The following is a 24,811-nucleotide window of genomic DNA, read 5'->3' as shown; positions in this document are numbered from 1 at the left end:
GCTATGGATGTGACAGATGTAAAATTGCCACTTGTGCAACTTTAATAAATCAAATATAATTGCTTGAAAACATTGAAAGAGACATTTTTTAACATTTTTACAGTACTGTAAAATAAAAAAATGTTTTTTTTTTTGGTGAAAACTTTTTTCATGGCAAGGTTGACATTTGCATATAGAAATGCCATACGCAATACTTTGCATTCCATTCCAAATACACTGAAATTGATCATTTCTAAACGAACACAGGATTTTTAGCATTAACAAAATGGTCAGATTTCACAGGTCGAAGATGCTGGAGTTGTGTGGATGCCAGGTGTAACCGCAACAACGTAAGTGACTTAAAATGAAAATGCATTAGTGTAAATGTCATTATAGTGGGACAGACACAGTGGCATCTTACTCTTCGTGTTTTTAAGCTGATTTATTGGTTTTGATATGGATTTTGAGTCTGATAACAAAACCAAAAAGAAAACAAATATAGACAACTTGTTCGATTTCAAAACCATACTTAGTATAATATAAGGTTTGGAAAGTGATCTTAATAGTATTTGAAATGAATCAATTGGCTAAAATAATACATAATTTATCTGCAAATTTCTACAGTGGGGGAAAAAGTGGGTGTGGGGGGTATTCTAAAAGAGCTGTTGACTTGGAATTGAACCAGATTTTGGTAAAACCTAAACATAAAACAATACAAATATAAATAAAGTTATCATCACCTTAGAATTATAAGGTTCTATCTGACATTTTTTCTCAAAATTTAGTTATTCACATATTCTTACACATACTGTTTGCTATGGAATGCGCAAACTTTAAAGCTCAAAATCTTAAAATCATTTAGAATGCAGATAGAACCTTATAATTCCAAGGTGACGTTATGTGTATTAACAATAAATAGACAGAGAAAGTACTGAAACGTATTTAATACTTTATATATTTGATATATGGATTGAGATATGGATTTTTGGTGATGGCAGCTTAAAGACGCATCAATAGAATGAAGTCACATGAATTGCTCTGGTTTGAGTTTTTTCATTTTAACAGAGTGTAAAAGTCCTGATGTTCTGTGGGTCTCGTCTAACAAATCATGATATTTATGTTGTATTTTCTATTGGATTTAAGTCAGGTGATTGGCTGGGCCATTCTACAGCTTGTTTTTTTAAAGCATTTGAGAGTTTTCTTGACTGTGTTTTGGATCATTGTCTCGCTGAAATATCCACCTTGGTCTCATCTTTGTCAACATGACAATGTGGATATTGGACTGAAGCAGCAGATATTAATTTACAATGAGGAAGGGCAGAGAGTTGCTGAAGAACTACTGCAGTCTGGCCTTTCACTGCCCTTCTACACCTCCCTTTCTTTATGTGTTCAACACTTTTTCCCTGTGTCATTTCATTTTATTACACATAACTTCATTTGTAAACTAATTAATAACGTTTATGAATAAAGTCTAGTCATTGTTTATGAATTTAATAAAGTCAACAGCACCGTTAGAAATAGGTTTTCTGAGAAAAATAGTAATGTGTTCAATATATTTATTCCTCCTGCTGTATATTAAAAAACTGAACCATTGATCAACCCATGCTAACATTAGCTTGACAAATGGACGAATCATATGTAATACTGCACACATCATCTAAGTTTATCTGCAAAGAAAGAAAAGTTTTTGCTTGTTTTGTGCTGTATAACCAACCAATTAGGACGTTTAGCAGCTCTCATCGATGAGCTGTATGATTTAATATGCCTTTGTGTCCGCAGCACAAATGGTGCGGGACGTGTTACATGCTGACTTTTTAAAGTGCTTTTTCGAATAACAAGCATCACTAAGCAACACCATTAACAACTATTAGTAACCCTAATAGGGTTCAAGAAACTATCCTTTTGTTGTTTGTTCAGCAGAGTAGCAGCTCAGCATTATTTAGTTACAATTGGCACCGTCATCCAGGTCTTACACTGACAATAACAGCAATAGGGTGTAAAAGATCAACAATAGATGAAATGGTCTGATGCGCAGAAATACAAGTGAGGATCATTTTATTAAATTACCCTTGAGGGCCATTGTCATTAACAAGTAATTGGACAAAATGCTCCACTGCAGATTTACACAATTACTGTACAGCCTGTTTGAAAAAGAAGCATTTCTACTTTTGGTCTCGGACTTTGCCATTGTAGTGTTCCACATTACACTCTGATTATATTATACACTCTGTGTTATAATAAAAACAACCCTACAATTCAAACTATTGAATGAATTCAGTGAAACAGAAGGAAAAAACGTGGGAAAGACTGCTTTTTATATCTGGTTATTTTGATAGCTTCTATAAATACTTGTGTAGATCTGCCAGTGTCAGCTATCTAGACATCATCTGTTCAAAAACAACTCTCTATTTGTATGGCAAGCCGTTTAAACATTCATTCATTCATTCTCTTTCTCGGCTTATAGTCCCTTATTTATCAGGGGTCACCACAGCGGGTAGAACAGCCAACTATTCCAGCATATGTTTTACGCAGCGGATGCCCTTCCAGCCACAACCCAACACTGGGAAACACCCATACACTCTCACATTCACACACATACACTATGGCTAATTTTGTTTAACTAATTCACTTATACGTTATGTCTCTGGACTGTGGGTGAAACCAGAGCACCCGAAGGAAACACACATAAACATGAGAAGAACATGCAGACTCCACACATAAATGTCAACTGGCCTAGCTGGGACTCGAATCAGTGACTTTCTTGCTGTGAGGTGCCAGTGTTAACCACAGAGCTACTGTTTGTTACAATAAGTACTTATCCATTGGCTTCTAGTGCTTATTCTTTCTAGAGTACCTTTTTGAAATAATAAGACGTATTAATTAAATGCTTATTAATACTTAAAGATAACTTATTATTAGACAGTAATTGATTTTAGATATTTATTTATTAGACACTAATACTTATTTTAATAGCGACTGCCTATAGGACTGGGTTCTGAGAATCGGTTCCTGTTCAGCACATGTTTTGTTTTCAAAAAGAAACTGGAACCATTTGAAATGGTTAGCTTTTGTTTCTAAAAACAGATCTGATTAAACACATGAGTAGAGCTCTGGGAACAGACAGAAGTTACCTCATGGATGTTTATCAAATAACTAGATTATTGTCCTTCTTGTCAAACAATAAACAATGAAGGGATTGAAAATGTCGATTAACATTACATTTTGGATGTCCAAAATTATGTGGAACCCTCACAATACTCTAGCAAGAAAAGGCACAATGCCATCAGAGATAACAGAATGGCTGTAACATTCTTCTTTCACAGTGGAGTTCTCATGGTTCATGTACAGTGCTCAGCATGTATGAGTACACTCCTCACAAATCTCTCTTTTAAATTCATATTTTAATAGGAAGCCATATTATATTTGTGTATATAGATTAGAATAGTCAGTACTGAAGCCAAATCTGGAGCTAATCTAAAAAAATAACTTACAATAACTACTAGTACACACAAATATATATGTTATAGAAAAATATTAAATACAACTTTAAAATAAAAAAAGGGGGGGGGGGTGAAATGTGAAATTCTTTTTAAATTTTGTAGGTTGTCATTTTGTCAATATTTTTCTTGAATTTAATTGTATTTTCTTGCTATTTCTAAATATGATTGGTGACTAAAATATTATTTTAATAAATATATCTGTTTAATAAATCTGTTTTGTTTAAATGCATGAAAATACATTGCCTATATTCACTGAGAAATGGATACAAATATTCATTTTCAAAATGGGGTGTACTCAGTTATGCTGAGCATTGTAGGTGTTTGAGCATATATGCATTTGCATTTCTGTTTATGCATCTCTGTGCTTTATTTTATAATTGTAGAAATTTTGCATAGCTCACTTTTCTCACGTTGTTGTACTTGTGATGCAGAGCTCTTGGGTTTGAGATTGGCAAAACACGCTTCCACTAAAAATTTAATAAAAGCAATGTAAAGTCAAACTAAATTAGCTCTTTTGGTTGCTTTTGACTTGGTTAGGTTTAGGGAAGGGTTTAGGTCAGTCTGTTACAAACCCATGATGTTAGTCTAGGGAAAGGTGGGGTTTGACATTTATATGTAATTAAAATTAATTTACACAAATAGTGAATAAGAGCAAAAGACAACCAAAGTAGATACCAAAAATATTTGACTTTATTTACAATACCCAAAGGTGAAAAAACTATGAATTAATCAAAATAAAGAAAACGTAAATATACTATACTATACTAATATATATAACACTGAGACAAATACAAAGACGGGGAGAAAACAGGTGAGCTGGCAGAAGGAACACAGGCAGCACTAAAGAAATAAAAAAAACAAAACCTTAGCTAAATCTAGCTTCCCAGAAGCATCTAATTAACTAACTAAGTGAAAACAAAATAATTAACACGCAAATAGTCTTCAGAGTCCTAACTATCTACTATCTATCCATCTATCAAAAAAGTACAAGGGGTGGCGCTCGTCTCTAAAGCCTAATGTAATATACAGAAGAGTAGTCCTAAGTGTTGCAAAATGCATGTCACAAAACCTTCTTACCTGTGCGCTTCATCCAAGCCTTGTAAACAACTTAAACTGAGAAATGGAATGATACATGAATAACAGACGGATAAAGTGCACATAGAAACGGGCAACAGTTTAATGCACTGGGTGATCTTTATGAAGAGACTTCTTGGATGTGTACAAAATAGACGTGTTTCTAAAATGTATAAATGTACAAAGTGTTTCCCAACTCTGTTCCTGAAGGCACACCAACAGTAAACATTTTCACCCTGTCCCTAAACAAACACACCTGAATCAACTCATCAGAACATTAGAAGAGACTCTGAAGCCTGAAGTTAATGGGTCAGATAAGGGAGACATCCAAAATATGGTTTGTTGGTATGCCTCCAGGAACAGGGTGAGGAAACTGTAACATTTTAGATTTGCAAAACATTAATAATAATAATGATAAAATTAAAAAAATAATAGAGTACATACTTCAAGTAGATTTGTCAACTTAAGGTGCAACAAAACATACTTACAGAAACCTATTTTATGTTTTGCAAAAATTGTAACTTACTACACCGTCAAAAATGTTGGAACAACATGAAGGAATTAAGTTTACTTATCAGTTTTTACAAATTTAAGTAGATTGAACAAACAAAACATTACGTTGTGCCCCCAAAATCACAATAGTTGTGTTGTTTCAGCACAATTTAAATCTTAATCTTAAATTTTGTAGTCTAAACAAACAGCAAATTTCATTTTTTTAAGAAGTCTACTTCTGTTATTCTAATGTAAAAACGTGAGAACAAAATAAGAATCTAAAATAAAGTCATTTCTGGCATGAAAATAAATACTAGTACAGTTTATACATTATATGTTAAAAATGCTTGCCATACCATGTCCAGCATTACTATTTATACATGTCATAGCGTGGAATAGCTGTCACATAACTACGATTGAGTATAAATCCATTCTCTTCGGCTTTGTAATAAAAATTCACTTTGAGAAAACACAAGCTTAAACCCAGCAAGCAGAAGACAAACGACCTCCTGTCTGTTGATGAAACATATTCATCATATTAGTGTCATGAGCTTCAGAAAGTGTCTTATTAAGCTGCAGCCATAGGGGACATCCTGTGTTCCTAATTTGCGCCCTTTACCCATGAAATACTTCAATCTGACACGAGCCTGCGTGCTCCGTACCTTGACAGGCAAGATGCAGACCGCAAGCAAAATATGCCAGCTGAATCATGCACACATGTCTCTGAGTTTATAATATGTGTTATTAATGCTGCCTGCTGTCGTGGACTAGATGTTGGTACATAAAGTGAGAAATGGACATGACATTTAAACTCCGGCTGCTGGTTAAATTTGTTGGTTAGACTTGATTTAATGCCCAAATATGTACTTTTTCTTAGTTTTTTATTTTTTATAAATATATTTTTTGGGATTTTCGCCTTTAAGGAATAGGACAGAGACTATGGACAGGAAAGCAAAGAGAGGGGAAGGATCGACATCGAACTTGGGTCGCCATGAGCGTGACTTTTCTTATTTCTTTCAATTTATTCTTTTGTAATTGTTTGTTCCCTCAAAAATCACTGAATGCTGCATTTTTAGTGTTTAAAGCTTTTAGTTGTTACTAAAGTTACTAATTAATTTATTAATAATTTGTTTGCATTTAGGTTTATAATTTATTTGTACTGCATAATTTGTTCTCTGAACAAAACCTAAACAGGATTTTTTACATTAGCTTCTGCAGAAAATAATAGATGTGTAATGATAATCTTCACAAATTAACATAAATCAAAATCATTTTGAATCACAAATACAAAAGATAAAAAATTAAGAAATTATGTTAAAAAACTGCAGTTGAAGTCAGAATTATTAGAATGATCATTTTTAAATATTTCCCAGATGATGTTTAACAGAGCAAGGACATTTTCATAGTATGTCTGATAATATTTTTTTCTTATGAAGAAAGTCTTATTTGCTTTATTTTGGCTAGAATTAAAGCAGTTTTAATAAACATTCTAAAGTCAAAACTAGCTTTTCTATTTTTCAATAGTCTACAGAACAAACCATCATTATACAATAACTTGCCGAATTACCCTAACCTGTCTAGTTAACCTAATTAACCTAGTTAAGCCTTTAAATGTCACTTTAAGCTGTATAGAAGTGTCTTCAATGATATCTAGAAAAATAATATTTACTGTCATCATGGCAAACATAAAATAAATTATAATAATTATATAATTATAAGTTATTAGAGATGAGTTATTAAAACTATTATGTTTAGAAATGTGTTGAAAAAAATCTTTTCTCCGTTAAACAGAAATTAGGGGAAAAAATAAACAGGGGGGCTAAAATTCAGGAAGTTTTATAGTTCTGACTTCTACTGTACATGTGACTTTAGGGTTTCTTTCGACACTTTATGTGACTTAAAGCTTTTGATGTTTGTGGTTGTATTATATGTCACAGAATTGAATTCAATTTAATCATTCATCTTTTTTTCTATTACTAAGACTCTATATTCTGTTTTAGCTTAATCTGTCAAAATAAACAATTAAAATAAAAAATATATTTAAATTTGTTTTTGTTTGTTTTTTGAGAAAGAATGTTAAAATCATGATCTGTTTAGCAATGAATGCACATTAAAGTCTTCATGTATCAGAAGCGGTGACTGCTTTTTTCTTGTATTGTAACAGTTCCTATAGAAACAGAGTATTAAATGAGCAAACAGTGGGTGTGGCTTGTTAGTAGTAAGTAGATAGTAAAGTAGGCATTTCTTTCAGAAAGATAGGGAAATGGGTTTTGGGACAGTTACTACAAGCTGACAGACGCCTCCTCCTCAACATTTCTTATCGCTGTCATAGCGCTGTCAAGGGGCGTGGCTAAATATGTTATCCACAACCAATACCTTCTTTATCTTAATGATATGCACAGATTAATTATTCAACACAAAACTAGCAGTGTGAGCAAACAAAATCAATGTGGTTAGTTTTGATTTCATGTGTACTTTAAGTCTGTTTATGCCCTGTTGCAGAAGTGACAGTCGAATCAGATCACATGATGGATGAAGATTGGAAGGATGGAAGTCCTTCTACAAATGGCAAACTCTCTCAGCGCTACTGCCAGATGTGTAAAGCCTGGTTCAACAACCCTGGCATGGCCAGGCAGCACTACAATGGCAAGAAGCACAAAAAAAATGGAGCTCAAGCAAACCTCCTCGCACAGCTGGGTAAAACTCTGGAGGACGGAGAAGAGATGAACGGTATGATCTGAGAGGAACGTGCAAAACAGAAAAAGCATTTCTTTATCATTTGGCTCATGATGTTACAATCACATACAGCACACGTGTCACACTCAGTTTCTGGAGGGCCACAGCTCTGCACAGTTCCAATCATAATTAAACACGTCTGATCAAACTAATTGAATTTAGTTAGTGTGATATCCAGAAAGGCAATTGCAGATTAGGAAGTGAAGTGGAGACTAAATAGTTGAGTTTTTAGTCGTTTCTTGAAAATAGCGAGTGACTCTGCTGTTCTGATGCAGTTAGGGAGTTCATTCCACCAACTGGGCAGATTGAGCGTGAGCGTTAGCGAAAGTGATTTCTTCCCTCTTTGGGATGGAACCACGAGGCAACGTTTATTCACAGAACGCAAGTTTCTGGAGGGCACATAGATCTGCAGAAGTGAGAGCAGATAAGAAGGAGCAAGGCCTGATGTCGCTTTGTAGGCAAACATCAGAGCTTTGAATTTGATGCGAGCAGCAACTGGCAGCCAGTGCAAACGGACTAGTAGCGGAGTGACATGTGCTTGTTTAGGTTCATTGAAGACCACTCGTGCTGCTGCGTTCTGGAGCAGTTGAAGAGGCTTGATAGAGTTAGCTGGAAGCCCAGCTAGTAGAGAGTTGCAGTAATCCAGTTTGGAGAGAACAAGAGCTTGAACAAGGAGTTGAGCTGCATGTTCAGATAAGAAGGGTCGGATCTTTCTGATGTTATAGAGTGCGAATCTGCACGATCGAGCAGTTCTAGAAATGTGGTCAGAGAAGTTTAGTTGATCATCAATCGTTACTCCAAGGCTTTTCACCATTTTGGATGCAGTAATTATTGCCCCATCCATCTGGATTGAAAAGTTATGGTGTAGAGTCGGGTTGGCAGAAACTACAAGCATTTCCGTTTTTGCGAGGTTCAGCTGAAGATGATGATCTTTCATCCAGTGTGAAATGTCCAACAGGCAACTTTGTAACTACTTGAATTCTCAATTTTATTATCTTGTTTAGGGAAATTAAAATTGCAGCAAGGTGCCGTAACACAGGCGAAGTTCCACGTACACATAAAAAAAAAGAGCACAAAACATACAATACTTCATTTTTAGGTGCATCTCCCTCCCTGCAGGATTTATTTAATGACCTAATGGCCACCATTATAAAAGAATTTCTAATTCTATCTGTCCTGCAAATAGGAACTCTAAATTGATGTCCTGATGGCAGCAGCTGAAACAGAGTACAATGGGTGATCCGGGGTGCGTAGGATACCCTGAGCTCTCTTTAAAACACAATTATGGTCAATTACCATTGGACCAGTTTTGTTAAAACCGATCGAAGAGTGAACTAAGAGCTAACAGGTCGAGAGACTTTTTATTCTGTAACAGTGGTCGAGAGAGCTTAACGGGCTACGATTTAGAAAACACATGCAATTACAAACAACACCAACATCAACAAGATTAAGAAAAGATCTTTATCCGGCTGACAGGATATGTGCTGCAAATGCTCACAATGCATAAACATAAAAAAATGCACTGCATTTTCCCACAACACACAAAAAGAACGAACACATTGGAAATGTTTCAAGGGGACCCAAAAACCTGACGGACGCCGCTGTGCCATAACCAAGTGAAGTTGTGGGTGATCTTTGAAAGGTGAGTTTGTTTGTTTGTTTATTTTAACATCCCAATTCCTGTGTCTTTAGTATTTATTAGCCTAAATAACAATAGCCTAAATAGCCAGGTCCGCCATGCTTTAGGGTCTCCTTGAAGCATTTTCGTTGTGTTGTGAGAAAATGCAGTGCATTGTCATAAAATGTTTGGGTTGTGAGAAAAAGCAGCACGTTTTTTTAAAAATGTATTGTTTTCTTAAATTGCAGCACATTAAGCTCTCCCGGCCACCGTAAAAACAAGTAACAAAAATAATAACCAATTTTTTGTCAAAATCTACCAACTGAGCCACAACTCATATCCATGATTTATTTATTTTTTGGCATTTCAGATAGTTAGCTAATGCAAGACAAACCACAGATTAAAAAAATCAATCTGTTTTGTTCTGCAATAAAATGAAACTTTTCTAAGCTTGTAAGTACACGAGGCTGAGTAAATGATGACAACATGTTAATTTTTGGCCAAACAATCCCTTTAAAAAACACATTCAAGTGAAACAATGTTTGTTTTCATCAGTTTCCTGTAACGGCTCATGAATAACCTGCTGTAAATGCCACCATTTAAGCACAAATATAATTTCAATGTTGACCATCAACTGTTTACTGGCCACAGTAGAGCGTTTTTTAATGATCCGAGAGTCTTTTCACAAGCCAGCATTTCATTAAAGATTTGCAATATTCAGCATCTAGCTAAAGAGCTTTCCTTTGAGGCACTTATCAATAGGTAATTAATGGCGCGATAAGAGCCTCTTAGAGATCTTTGCTCACCAAACAAACCAACAATGGCGGAGACAACAACAAAAAAATCCACCTCGCTGCTGAGTTTTGACGCATGCAGGGACGAAATCCACTTCGTGGGAGGTGTTTAGCAGCTGCCGTTTGGCCAAATGTTGGATTTAGACTCAGATTGAAAGTGTCCTGTCCCTCACGTCACACTTCTGACTCACAAATATGACTCACTGCTGCAGTTTTCATGAAGGCTTCCCAGTATGGCACTCTCTGGATTAAATAGAAGCTATTTTTGTGGTTTGCTTGTTATAATGTGGGGACTATGAATTTCGACTATAATAATAGTAATAATAAATATATAATAATAGGATATTTCTGCTTGCAATCAACTGTTTTTGCCAACACTGATCTGTTTTTAAGGTTAAAACTGGATGGAGTAAAATATAGCACATGCAGTGCGGCTTTTTGTGTGCTATATTCCAAATCTTCATGCAATAGTTCTGTGTAATGAACCAACAAAGTATAAAAGATGAACCTTTTAGTCAGTCAATTTCTTTAGTTAACAGAATCAGTTAAAATGAGTATTTTACTGTCTGTGGCCTATTAGTCACAGTTACACATTATTGTCCTGAATTTAATTGAAATAATGCTGTGAAAGCATCTTAAAAGTTAGGCCTTATATCTTTGAGCACTAAATTCCATGTCTTCTAGCCAGTGATGGGAATAATGGCGCCATGGCATGATGGCAAATCCAACAAGTTCAAAGGTAGTGTTTTCAAACTGGAAATATAAGCACTACTTTCCCTCGTTGAGGTGAAAGGCAAGAATGTTTATGTATTGTACAAAGTATGCCCAGGAAGAGCCTCTCTGCGTCAGTGATGAGTAATTCTAATCTAATGAAGCACCTCATGTCGTTAAATCCCGCCACAAAATAAGTGGCTACGCAGGTGATAAAGTAAACTCTGCTACTAAAGGAGGAGACGAAGCCAAGAATAAATGACAGCAAATAAAACATTATTGTTCTCCACTGCAAATACTTATTTCTCAGACAGAATTCTTGCATTGTCCCACAACAACATTAAAATAGTCTAGATTAGTTTACAGTGTTTTATATTCATTTTAAAGTGATTTGACAAATTAGATTTTTTTTAAAGTAACACAATAGTTACTTTACCTGGTAATTAGTTACTTTTCTAATTATGTAACTCAGTTACTTTTTGTGAGACGTAACCAGTAACTATAACTAATTACTCTTTTCAAGAGTTCACACTTAGCTGATGATTAATTATAAAAGCTTGTTTGGCATGTTGTCCCGGGAGAGAGCCCAGAGCTCATGAGATCCTCGAGCCCAGGGCTCCCTCCCGTTGCAAGGCGAGTGGGGAGTTTGAGCTCAGGTAGATCTCGAGAACTCCCCTGCTGTAGTAACCAATGAACAGTAAGTGATTGCTCTTGAAGATAACTACGTACCAGAAGCATATCTATGGTGCCAATTTAGATTATTCAATTAACTTAATTGCATGTTTTTAGGCAGTGGGAGGAAACCGGGGAACCCAGGGGAAACCCATGTGAGCACAGGGAGAAGTGCAAACTCCACACAGAAATGTCTGCTGGTTTGGTAAAGCCTGGAACCAGAGACATTCTTGCTGTGAGGCAACAGTGCTACGCACTGGGCCACCGTGTCACCCATCTAAGAAGGAGGAGTAGGGGTGGAAGAGGGGACTCTTCAAAACGAAGATAGCAGTGGAATGAAACCCAGGGTATTTATAGTAGTTTAGGAGTCATCTGATTGGAGCGTAGTGAATTGGATAATGCGGATCCAGCCGCTAGCAATCATAAGCACATGATCCTCTCGAAATTTGTTTATACATAAACTTCACTTAAAGGAACATACCCAACAATGCTTCTAGCATCCTAAAATAACTTTATTGTCGATGAAAAATTATTCAAATATATCTTGAACGATTCTATTATTATCAAATATTTTTAAGTTGGATCTTTTCAGTGAATCATGAGGGGACATGAAGCAGAGGCGGAAATTTATTTAAAATAATAAGGTCAGACAAGGCATACTGTACCTCACATTATTTCATACAGATTACAAAAACAGATATTTTTGTAATATCAAAAAGTTTATCCTCCTCAGTTATGTGCATGTTTTTTTCTGCATATTTTTTAAATTTATGCGCATCTTAAACATATTCATGCGCATATCCAAAATGTGCATAAAAATGGGAGGATGAAATCGCAGGTATCTCTTGGATTAAACTGCATTCATATGAATTTATTTTTAGTCTCTTTACAAACTTTTTGATGCGTCAGAATTTTTGGGTCAATTCCAGTGGAGGGACAGAAATCTCTTGGATTTTATTAAAACCATCTTAATTTCTTCATAAACTATAATACTATTAGAGATGCTATTATTGCCTACTAGCGTTCCCGTTCTGTTCTATTGTTGAATTTTAAAAAAGTAAGTGGCATCAACAGCAGGGGGTCAAATCGATGTTCAGCAATAATTGAATCCCATTTTAGTGCTTTAATCGGACTTCCCACCTCACAAGAAGCCAGCAGCCGATTTCCCAAGCTTCCCACAGGCTTATAATTTACTGGTCTGTCCTAGTTAGAGAAAGCGGAGAGCAGATTTGGTGTAGGAAGACAAAACTGTGGGTGGTTACGACTTATCAGCTTCTGTGTGTGTTTTTTAATCATTGTAAAGTGCACAATATTAAAGAAAAGCTGAGGAAGTGTGGCTGCAGAGATGAAGCCGGTGTAATCTACAGCTTTGATTGGATATAGATCTGTGGTAAATGTTATTGATGAGGCTCCTGGACTCATTATCTGATACTGGGATAACAGAGGATTCTCTGTGTTTGGAGAGAGGAGGTGTTTGCTTTGTGGCATATGCAAGGGTCTTGTGGCAAATATAAGGGTCAATTAGCAAATCACATCACACGCTAGATGCTTGCACGTACAGATGTGCTCTTTCAATAGATAAGTCATGTGCTGACATAAGCTTATGTTCATGTGTGAAGGAGGGAAGGACGGTATATAGTTGGTTTCATATATAATCTGCATTAAACGGAGCATGACTGCCTATATTTTTGTACTATACAGTAAATGAGCGCATGCCACAAAAAAACAAGTGCAGGTCAAAATATATAGTGTTGAAGTCAGAATTATTGGCCCTCCTGAATTATTAGCCCCCTGTATATTTTTTTCCACAATTTCTGTTTAGCAGAGAGAAGATTTTTTCAAAACATTTCTAATTTCTATTTCAAAGCGTAATAGTTTTAATAATTCTATTTTAATAAATTCATTCATTCAATTATTTTCTTTTTGGCTTAGTTCCTTTATTAATCAGAGGTCGCCACAGCGGAATGAACCGCCATTTCTAATAATTGATTTCTTTTACTTTACCATGATGACAGTACATAATTGACTAGTACAGTGGTCCCTGGCTATAATAAGATTCACTTTTCGCGACTTCGTAGTTTCGCAGATTTTTTTTCTTCATGGAAATTTACATGCTTTTTTCTATAACGCATTGTGTTCTGTGTCCTGATTAGCGCATTGTGTTCTGCATCCTAACTAGCAAAGTCTAGATAGGATTCAGCTGCGGAAATGCACATCAATATAGCATCATTTTTGTAACACTGTATAACAATAATTAAATTTTTTGCAGTACTGTGACAGTAGGGTTTGAAGGTTGGGCTAGGGGTAGACGTAAAAAAATACAATTTATTGGGTAGTTGACCCTTCGCTAAGCCCCACCCACCCAGTTACTGTTGCTACACCTGTCGAGCTTTGTGCCTGGCCCATCTATTACAAAATGAATGCTCTGGTGTGAGACATTGCCAGGGATATAATTAGACATTTTCGCCACAGGTGAGATATCAGAGAAAGCCAGACAAAAAAAGGGCTGCAGTATGCATTACAGGGGTATATTCATGACTTAAAAGGCAACCGATTAGAAAATAATTGAATCAAAATTGAAGCTAGGTTAGCCTAGCTGCCTCAGACGTTGACCATTCAACAGCTTAGTTCACACACAGCAGGAGAGGTGACATTTAAAAATACTCTAATAACAACAAATTGTGCTATGAAACATAACATGCTTTGTATTTTTGTAGGAAACACAGTTTAGATCGGTTTAGGGCAAAAGGTGTGTGAGTTATTGCCGTCTATGACTGTGTTAGGAATATTGAAAACAAAACCAACTTAACTCCACTCCTTTAGCGCCCCTCCCAGAGCTCTATGAACACAGGCATTTCTCCTCTTGACTTTTAGGTTTTGAAAAGGGAAAAAATCCCACCACCCCATCCAAACTTTTAGGATACCGGGTATCAGATTTGCACAATCCATATGCACAACACATTGGCTTGTTTCCCTCACTTGAAAGCTTGACAGGCCTTCTGGGCGTAGCTACGGTTGCTAAGCCACAATTGGTGTGTGGCGGTTTTTGGGTGTGGCTTAGAGAAGGGTCAATTTAAGATAACATAATATTATGTACAACTACTGTTTGCGGCTCGGTTTAGGGTTGGGGTAGGGGTAGACATTAATAAAACACAATCAATGGGAAATTTAATAAATAATTCTATAATAAATTGCGGTCACAATCCTATCTGATCTAGTAACAACCAAGTTACATGGTAAAATCTAGATAGGATACACAGCCAGCCAGAAGTGCAATATGCACATCAATATAGCAGCATTTTTTATGACACTGTATAAAAATAAATAATATTTTACAGTACTGTGACGGTTGGATTTAGGGTTGAGGTAGAGGTAGACGTTTAAAATACAATTTATTGGGTAATTTAATATATAATATAAATAGAACTCTGTAAAAGAACTTTTTTACATTACTGTGATTGTTGGGTTTAGGGTTGGGGTGGGTATGAACAGTAATAAAATAAAAATAATTGCTAAATTTAATAAATGATATAAATAATTTTGGTTATTTTCTGTTCACAGCAATATCTGATCTAGTCAAGTCAAATGGCTGTAGGGCATCATTACAGAATAAATAAATGAGGTTCAATGGTTTGGATCTTTGATTCTATAATACTGGACTTATTTTTCTTTGAAGGTTTCAACTTTAAGGGCCCTATTATACACCCAGCACAATAAGGTGCGAGATGTGTTTCCATGACGTGTTGCTATTTTTAGACTAATGCAAAACCTATTTTTCACATTTTCCACCACGTTGTTTAAATAGCATATCTATTTGCACCACTTTGTGGACTCATGGGTGTTTCGGTCTAGAAAAGAGATGTGTTAAAGCGCATTGCTGGTGCATTGCTATTTTGAGGAACTAAAATAAACGGTGCATTAGACCAGCTGGAAGCAGATCTAAAGTTCAGCGCAGTGCACATTAGATGTGCGCATCGCTTACACATTGCTTAAAACTCACAGGATGTACAATAATACACAAATATCTTTACAAGTGAAAAAGAATTAACGGATTAAAATATTTTTTAAAATATTACTTTCTACATGAATATAAAAACCACTGCCTTCATCTCTTCTTCTAAATGATGTTTTAAATGTTCTAAATCTTCTGAATGTTTTTTAGTTTATTCATGACAATTTGCTTTAGTATAATGTTATTATTATTATTATTATTATTATTATTATTATTAGTGTTATTTATTATATCCATATTTATATTTGTTTTATTAAAAATAAGCTTAGATTTGTCCACCTGTCAGGTTTTGGACCATACGGGGCATAGCATGTGTATTTGGATATAACTCAGTTGTTTGACCACACTTCGTTATTATTGATCATTTATTTATTTGTTGGAAATTAGAACTGCATCTAGGATTAGTTTTGAAACAAATCTTTGTGCATAACAAATGAAATTAATTATGTAGGCTAATCGATGTCTGCGTACAACACGTTTCCTTATCCACGAAAGAGAGAAAGTGAAAGAAAAAAACGATTGGAGGAGGCTGGTTCTCTCATTCTCGCTCTGCAGATGCTCTGTGTAACTGTTTTCTCTCTATAGTGAAGCGTTCAGATTTTCCACTTACAAAGTCCACCATGTAAATAGCAAATGTGCTATGGCGCGACACAACTGACTCTTAAAGGGAATGGGAGGTGAGACTCTGATTGGTTTATTCTCAAAACACACCTATAACTCATTAAGAGAAAAAGCTCAACCCTGTCAGACCACGCGCTGCAGCGTAGGGCATATTTTTCTGTCCTGAAAATAGCAAAAGTAGATTCTGACATGCGCTTGCTTTTGCACCATACGCTTCAGACTTTGTGCCTATATAGTTAAAATAGAGCCCTGAGAGAGAAATGTGTGAAAATGTTAATGCCTGTCTGAGAAAAGTGTATAAAGTGTGTTGGGAGGGATTTTACAGCCTTAAAACTTGTATAATAATTGTAAAAAATAAAGCTCACTACTTTGTGGATTGTGCCTATTTTTAGAACTGCCTGCAAATAGAGGAGTGCGGGGCATAAAGTAACACGGGGTAAAATGTAACACAGAGTTTTAAGGTATTTGCTCAGAAACCATACCATTTTTCCTGCATAAAAGTTTTTTTTTTATTACACACACACATATATAAATATATATATATATATATATATATATATATATATATATATATATATATATATATATATATATATATATATATATATATATATATATATATACTTTTTTTATTCATAAAAGTATGTGAGAAAAATATTATATTGTTGTGATCACCGTCTTCTAGCCAAAAGATGGAACCATTTTGAAAGATGCAAAAAAACGCACAGTGACTGCAAGCCAGTTTTGGGGTAAACACGACACAACAGGGTTAGTTGTAGCAGGGTGTTACAATTAAGCCACACACTGTTGCACACCAACTAAACTAACAAAATAATTTTAGAACCTTTTAAATAAAAAATGTATTTATATCCTTTTAGTAGAAAAAATATTGCTGATAATGCAAATAAATGCACTGTATAATATTGGATAATAATGCAAATAAATCTAAATGTGTTTATCCAACAGATAAATAAATAAACATGCTGTGCTATGTAAAACAAAAAATTAGTTTAGGAAATATACATTTTAAAATAAACTGAATTTAAAATAATTGTTGGAAATCTGACTTTATTACCATGTTACAACTAATCCCTTTGTCTGTTAAACTTGACCCGCAGATGTGGTAAATAGTAACATTTTTACTCCTGGCACTTTTTGTCAACGCTGCACAGAAACCATAGGTCCCGCGATCATACTTGCTGTGCTCATTTGTAGGAGAGGCTTGTGTGTCGTTGGTAAAAAAATTTAGGTCTGTCTAACCTAATTACTTTGTTCATTATTTGGCCAAAACCAAAAAGAGTTACTTTGTGCCCCGCTCTCCCCTAACGAGGGACCACTGTGTTAAAATAAAAGTGCTATTTAAAGGCTTAACTAGGCAAGTTAAGGTAATTAGGCAAGGTATTGTATAATAATGGTTTGTTCTGTAGACAACCAAAAAAAAAAAACTATGTTTAAGGGTGCTAGCGATATTAGCTTTAACATTATTATTATTATTTTGTTTTATTAAAAACTGCTTTTATTCTCACTGAAATAAAACAAAAAAGTATCTGAAGAAGAAAAAATATTATAGGAAATACTGTGAAATATTCCTCATTCTGTTAAACATAATTTGGGAAATATTTGAAAAAGAATTTTGACTTCAGCTGTATATAATAAATGTATTGTTTTTAAAGTAAGATAGATGAAGCTTTATGGTTCTATGCCTCCATCCTAACCCTAATTCTACCTGAATAAAAATAGCACGGTGTTGTACTCAGTGTATGCTAATTTACCTCATGCAATTCAAATACGGTGAGGAGTTAGTCAAACGTTCATGATTCTTGCTGTCTGTAGGTGTTAAATAGGCCTTTATATTCACCCTGAAGAAAAGATTTGAGGGTATTTTCTGGAGGTTTCTATGAAACAGCATAGTTAATTCTAGCTTAATAGATATGTGCTTGCTTCTGTATTTTTGCAGGCCTGAAGCGGAGTCACACATGTGAGGTCTGCAGTGTTACGCTTAACTCCGTGGCCCAATACCACGCACATCTGCAGGGCTCCAAACACCAGAACAAGTAAGTATTAGACACTGCATATGATTAAAAAAATATAAGAGTTGAAGGAAAAATGTATTAAATCACATAATTAAAATGTGGAAGGACAGAAAAGTGCAGTGTGCCTGTTATGCTATATTGAAGGTATTTAATTAAGTTTGCCTCTAACCAAGGTCAATAAACATTTTAAATGTCTCATGTGCAATGCAGTGTCAGATGTTTTTCATAGCGTCTGAAACATTTTATTTAAGGATCTGGTATCTCTAAATCTGACATTTCCTAGAGTTTACACTGCTCTGAATAGTCAGATGACTCAGTATGTTGTATTGTTGTCATAATACTGGGATTTCTGACTTTAAAACAATGCCATAACAGACAGACAGACAGGTAGGTAGGTAGGTAGGTAGACAAATATAAAGATGGATGGATGGATGGATGGATGGATGGATGGATGGATGGATGGATGGATGGACAGACGGACGAATGGATAGATGGTCAGATGGACAGACAGATAGGTGGATGGATGGATGGACAGACAGATGGATCGACGGACGGACAGACAGACAGACAGTCAGACGGATATAATCAGTTCAGATGGATGAACTGAAATATATATACTGTAGGTAGGTAAGTAGACAAATAGATATACCGTCTGAAAAATAGATATATGGATGGATTGATGGATGGATAGATGGACCAATTTCATCAAACGGGGAAATATTGCCACAGCATTAATTATAAAACCACAATTACTTTTAACATAATTACAACCATTAAAATAATTCTGCATTTCTTACTTCCCTTATGTAAAGGTTGTTTCTAATTTTCACTGTCTTTATATTTCGACAACACAAACCTTACTTTCAAAGCATGGTAATTGTTCATGGACAGCCAATGAAATCCAGACTAAAATCTGTCACTTTACAAAACTTTTCATTCCCTGTTTCACACTGGTGGAATAATCGTCCTTTTCCCACTCGGACAGCAGATTCACTTCTATCGTTCAAACAACAACTAAAAACCCATCTCTTCTGAGCGCCCTAACCCCAGTGAAAAAAATCAAGACCACCAGTAGAAGAACTTTCTCTCTCTCTCTCCCTCTCTATATTAAAAACACTTACACAAGCACTAAATTCTCTGAGCACAAGCAAGTTACTTGTATAACTAGCTCTGATTGTGTGTTTTGCATCTTCTTGGTAAATCACTGAATGCCTCCTCAATTTTAAGTTGCTTTGGACAAAAGCGTCTGCTAAATGACTCAGTGTAATGTAAATGAAATCATGCTTATTTATCATACGCTTTTACAGGTTTGTGCATGACTGGAATTACTGACGACTCGCAATACTTGCATACTAAATTACAATTAATCTTGTCTTCCTTGCAGAAATTCATCCAATTTACAGTTGTTATTAATCATACCGACATGTAACTGACAGAATCTGTACACCAGATTCACTGCAAGTGAATGCCACTGAGCAAGAGCAGCACTCATAACAGAAGGCACGAGGTGTTAACTCGTATTGTGTTCATGCGGGAGAAGTTAATGGAGTGTTGTATATGCGATCAATATATGCCCCAAATCAATATTCCGCCTGACTGGACGCTGTCCTCGCAGTACCGTACGGGCCACAGTTTCCATGCGGAGGCTGTAGCGAACCAGGCAAGGTCAGTGTGTGACGTGCTGGGATGCTCTGAATGTTAATTAGCTGGAGATGAAGGAGAAGGAACGTGAGAGGCATGCTGGGAACTGCCAGACGTGTTCAAGCTGTCACACAGTGGCTTTATTTTACTCTCTATTGATGTGTCCGTAAGTATGCAGAAGATGAGGATGTAATGAATGCACACAAGGATAACCGTCAAACGTGCGAGACCCTGAGAGGCTTGGACAATAGCAGAGCGGATGCTTTAATCTGAGGGAATCATGAGTGAAAAGCTGTACAGTGGAAAAATACTACTTAAACAGATTATCCAGATTTTTACTTAACTCTTAGGTTTAACCCTACGAGTAATTTACATACTAATGAATTGTTACTAGCTAGAGTTGTATGATATTTTATTACATTTACATTGTTACATTAAAGAATTGTCAACGGAAACAAATCATTATAATAATATCTAATATTTATTCACTGAAAGCATTCCTATTTAAAGTCTTTTGATGAAATTAAAGGATTAGTTCACCTAAAAATGGAAATTCTGTGATTAATTACTTGCCCTCATGTTGTTTCAATGCCTAAGACCTTCGTCCATCATCAGAATGCACATTAAAATATTTTAGATGAAACCTGAGAGCTCTCTCTTCATAGACAGCAAGATGTTCAACTCGGAGAGCACGGAGAGAACATGCAAACTCCACACAGAAATGCCAACTGACCCAGCCAAGGCTCAAACCAGCGACTTTCACAGTGAGGCGATTGTGCTACCCACTGCACCACCGCGACGCCAACATTCATAATTATTTAGGGGTATGATTTTTGCTTGGGGTGCGAGAGGTCCCGGGTTCAATACATCAAGACTTAACAAGCAGATGAGATGCTTTTTGTTTGTTGTTGCCAGAGTAACAGAGGCACCAATTGTACAGGCTCCACCCTCTTTTAGAAATGAGGGGAACAGCAGCTCATTTGCATCGAAAGAAAAAAATAATATATAATAAATGATCTGTGAGGCATTTTGAGCAGAAACTTTACAGGCACAAACAGGGCATGAAACGAAAGCATGTGCACACATTTACTAAGCCTGTTTAGTCATGGATGCTTAGACGCTCCCTCTGAACTCCTCACCTCCATAAACACTGCTAAACAGTGAGGATTTGGTTGTCAGGGATCTATATTTCATGCTTTTTTTGTGCTGTTCCACGTAGTTCCTCTTTTAAATCTACACTCAATTAACCCCCAAAACACACTGAAACTAATTATTTGACTCAGTGCATGCAGTCACAGATCTGTCCAGAGGCCAGTGTCCGAATCTGCGGGACTCGGCTCAATTGAGCATTTTGTTGCCAGTTTTGTGTTGAACACCGGAATTGTAAAGTCAATGACGAATCAATGTGAGAGCAATGAGCATCACTGCTGGAGTTCTGTTTGGGTCAATCATCACACAGCCCGCCACTCAGTTTCATTGAAATCACTGACAGTAAAGTGATTTAGATTTTGGAGAAGCCCTTAAAAACACAATGTTAACATTGCATTAATAATGGCTATGATTTCATTTAATGCTGATTAACTTGTGCAAAGAATATGATTGAACCATTTGCAAACAAAATCACCACTTTTTTACCAGTATATAAAAGAGAACAAAATCATAACTTGCAGTGACAAAAATACGAGTAAACATGGACGTTGCTGCAACACGCATTAAGGTCTAGCCCTAAACAGTGGATTGGGGGAAAATATCGATGCAGTACTATATTGTAAAATTGTACTTGGCAATACTACTTTATATCGATACACAGATGCACATTTCAATATATGAACAGAATTTTATTATACTATTTGGTTGAATAATAAATTGAATTCCATTTACAGTTGACAGGATGGTGGTGTTTTTATTATAGTGTTCATTTCTCTGCTTGACAATCCTATTTGGCACTATTTTGCAATTATTGGACATATATTGCCAAATAATTTCCTTAGGGAACATAATTTGAAGTTGGAAAAAGTTAATAAATTGTAACATATCACAGAATATGCTATATATCGTCACCTTAGAATTATAAGGTTGACACTTTAGTCATAATTGAGTAATTGACATATTCTTATTAAATGACAACCTATTTACATTATGAGATGTTTTTTATTAGATGTTTACATTTTATGACTTTTTATTACACACATACTGTTTGCTATGGAATGCAAAAACTTTGAAGCTCAATATCTCAAAATCATTCAGAACGCAGATAGAACCTTATAATTACAAGTTGACAATATTTAAAACCTTAATAATATCGTATAATGGCAGAAACATTGTGATAATATCATACTTAACAGCCATTAGTAGAGTGTCAGCAAATTGTGTAAATGTGTCTGAAATGGCATGAAGTTTTACTAATTAGTAACAAACTCATCAAAATTCAAAATACCAACTGGAGTTTATTCTAAAGCACCTTTGTGGTGGGTACTTTAACTCAACCACAACCTGATCTCATGGGAAAGCTCCAGTATGATGTGATGTGATAAATTGACAGATCACATGAATCTCATAAAATCTAAATTGTAGAATTGTTTGGAAAAAAAAGGGTTACCATAAAGCTCTGTCCCAAACCACAACCCCCAATATGTGTGAGTAGACTCTATGAAATTGTATAACTGAGGAATTTATGCAGTTCAGTTGCTAATTTGACAAAATGTAAGTTACCAGAGAATGTAAAAACTGAAATATTTTGTAATGAGTAAATTAGCTCAACAACCTGTTCTCAGGTAAAATGTAGCCATAACATTTGGCTATTTAGTGGATAATTTGTAAGAATCTGTTCAGTCATGTGAAATGTACACTCTACAAAATGCTGGGTTATTTCAACCCATATTGAGTAAAATATGGACACCCAATTAGGTCCCATGAATTTAATTTTAAAAATGAGTCCAGTGGTAGATTTTGTGATTTTTGGGTTGAAATATCCCAGCATTTTTAGTGTGCGCAATTAAAAAAATTATTATTATCTATAAAAATCCCACATTAACAGCTTTCCTAAACATGACATACTGTACAGTATATGGCTAAGCAAAAGAAAAAAAAAGCTTGTCTGCTTTAACCTTATGCTGGGTCAAATATTGACAAACCCAACAGTTGGGTTAAAAAGCGTATGGCTTTGTCAGCCTGATCTCACGAGAAAAGTTTAGTGGCTAATTCGTACGAGTTCAGTCGTACGAAATGGTACGATTTTAAAAAGGAGGCGTGGCAACTGACCCCACCCCTAACCCCAACCGTCATTGGGGGATAAGCAAATCGAATTAGATCGTACGAATTCATACGAATTAGCCACTAAATTAAAAAGTTACGAATTGCCGTGAGATTGTGTTGGCTTTGTGTATATACAGAGCTAAATTGAACTGAAAAACACTAAAAACTGAACTACCCTGATCCAGTTACTATGACCATTTATGTGAAGCTGCTTTGACACAATCTACATTGTAAAAGGGCTATACAGAGAAAGCTGAATTAAATTGAATATTTGATGAACGTTGGGTTGAGAGATACCAGCATTTTTTACGTAGCGTCCAGTTTGCCAAACTGTGAGTTGTGTGTTATAACCATATACTATATATTTAAAAAATGATGGGTTATTGTAATCCAAATTTGGATGAAATATAAACAAACTCTTATTTTTTCAAGTTTTAATATTAGCAGATTGATGGACTTGTTCATATTTGATGTAAATATGGTGTGAAACAACCCTTTGTATTGATTGAGAAAATTGTACAATGAAAATTAAAAATTGCATAATATTCAGAATGTCATAGCGCACTAAAAACAATTATATTACATTGGTGTAATCACCGCATTTGACTTTGCATTTGACTGCATTGTTGTGTTTATAAGTTTACAATGCAATATTTGATTGACGTTTGCACCATGTTACTTCAAAGTACTATTTTATTGTACATAGCATTCTAGAGTAATGAATGTAAGACGATGTAAATCCGACTAAAAATCCTTTTAGTCAAGGTGAACTTTTGAGTCAAGCGAAAGTCATGACACAACATCTTTTTGCTTTCCTTCTCAGCTTGAAGAACAAATGAAGTCTGGTGGGTCTGGTTTATTTCATCTCCAGTCCTGTGAGTTTTTGAGGATTGGTCTATGAATGTCCCGGCATCTTCTGCCTCTCTGAGACGTGACAGTGATATCGGGTCACATTCTCTTGATCCACTGTTTTTATGATATGGACACTATCAGTGCATTATGGATCATAAACACAGTGCATTTTGGCAAACTTTGTACATTCTGAACATTTCAATGTATATATTTAAGGCATGTAGAATTGGCACAATTACGGCTTTTAATGTGGTGTGATTAAACATTGTTTGCACTGTAAAAAATTTGACCTTAAATTCACAGTAAATTACTGGCTAATAATTGCATTACTTTCACAGTAAATTACTGTATGTAAATTCACAGTAAATTATTGTGAGGTAGTTCACAGTAATTTACTGTGGTTTTGTCACATTAAATTATTGTGAAATTACAACCATATATTGTAACTTTACAGTAGATAATAAAGTCTGTTACAGTGATTTCACAGTATTATCTTGTAGAATTAACTATATTTTACTGTGAATTTGCAAAACGATTACTGTGATTTAGCAGTAGGTTGCAGTTTAAATACCTGATTTAACTGTAAAGTTACAATTATATCCCGGATTACTGTAATTTAACAGTTTGGTGCTGTAAAATTTCAAAGCAATTTTAGGTCACACAAAAATGAAAATTCTATCTTGATTTACTCACCCTCAGGTTGTTCCAGCTCTGTTAAAAATGTTTTTTTGTTAAACACAGGAATAAAAATATCAAATATTCCTCTTTGTGTCCAAACAACCTGAGGATGCGTAAATGATGACAGAATCTTCATTTTTGGG

At 35.3% G+C, this 24,811-nt stretch overlaps 1 protein-coding gene across 5 annotated transcripts in view; it reads left to right on the top strand.

The window, feature by feature from the left end:
- The window catches only part of zmat4b (zinc finger, matrin-type 4b), a 71,222-nt gene that overhangs the window by 39,612 nt on the left and 6,799 nt on the right, over window positions 1-24,811 (top strand). For 2 of the 5 annotated variants that reach the window (XR_012386214.1, XR_012386215.1), the window contains exons 5-7: window positions 7,548-7,775; window positions 18,167-18,263; window positions 23,962-24,257. Coding sequence is in view for 2 of the 5 variants with exons in the window: in XM_017358028.4 (XP_017213517.3) it covers window positions 7,548-7,775; window positions 18,167-18,263; window positions 23,962-23,977 (341 nt within the window). In the remaining 3 variants the exon portion in view is untranslated. Of the gene's footprint in view, window positions 1-7,547; window positions 7,776-18,166; window positions 18,264-23,961 lie in introns of all 5 variants that reach the window. The other 3 variants (XM_017358028.4, XM_073914629.1, XR_012386213.1) reach the window with 2 other exon arrangements.

This window comes from Danio rerio, chromosome 10 (genome assembly GCF_049306965.1).
Source record: "Danio rerio strain Tuebingen ecotype United States chromosome 10, GRCz12tu, whole genome shotgun sequence".
Taxonomy (NCBI): Eukaryota; Metazoa; Chordata; class Actinopteri; order Cypriniformes; family Danionidae; genus Danio; species Danio rerio.
This window is presented reverse-complemented; position numbering and strand designations above follow the sequence as displayed.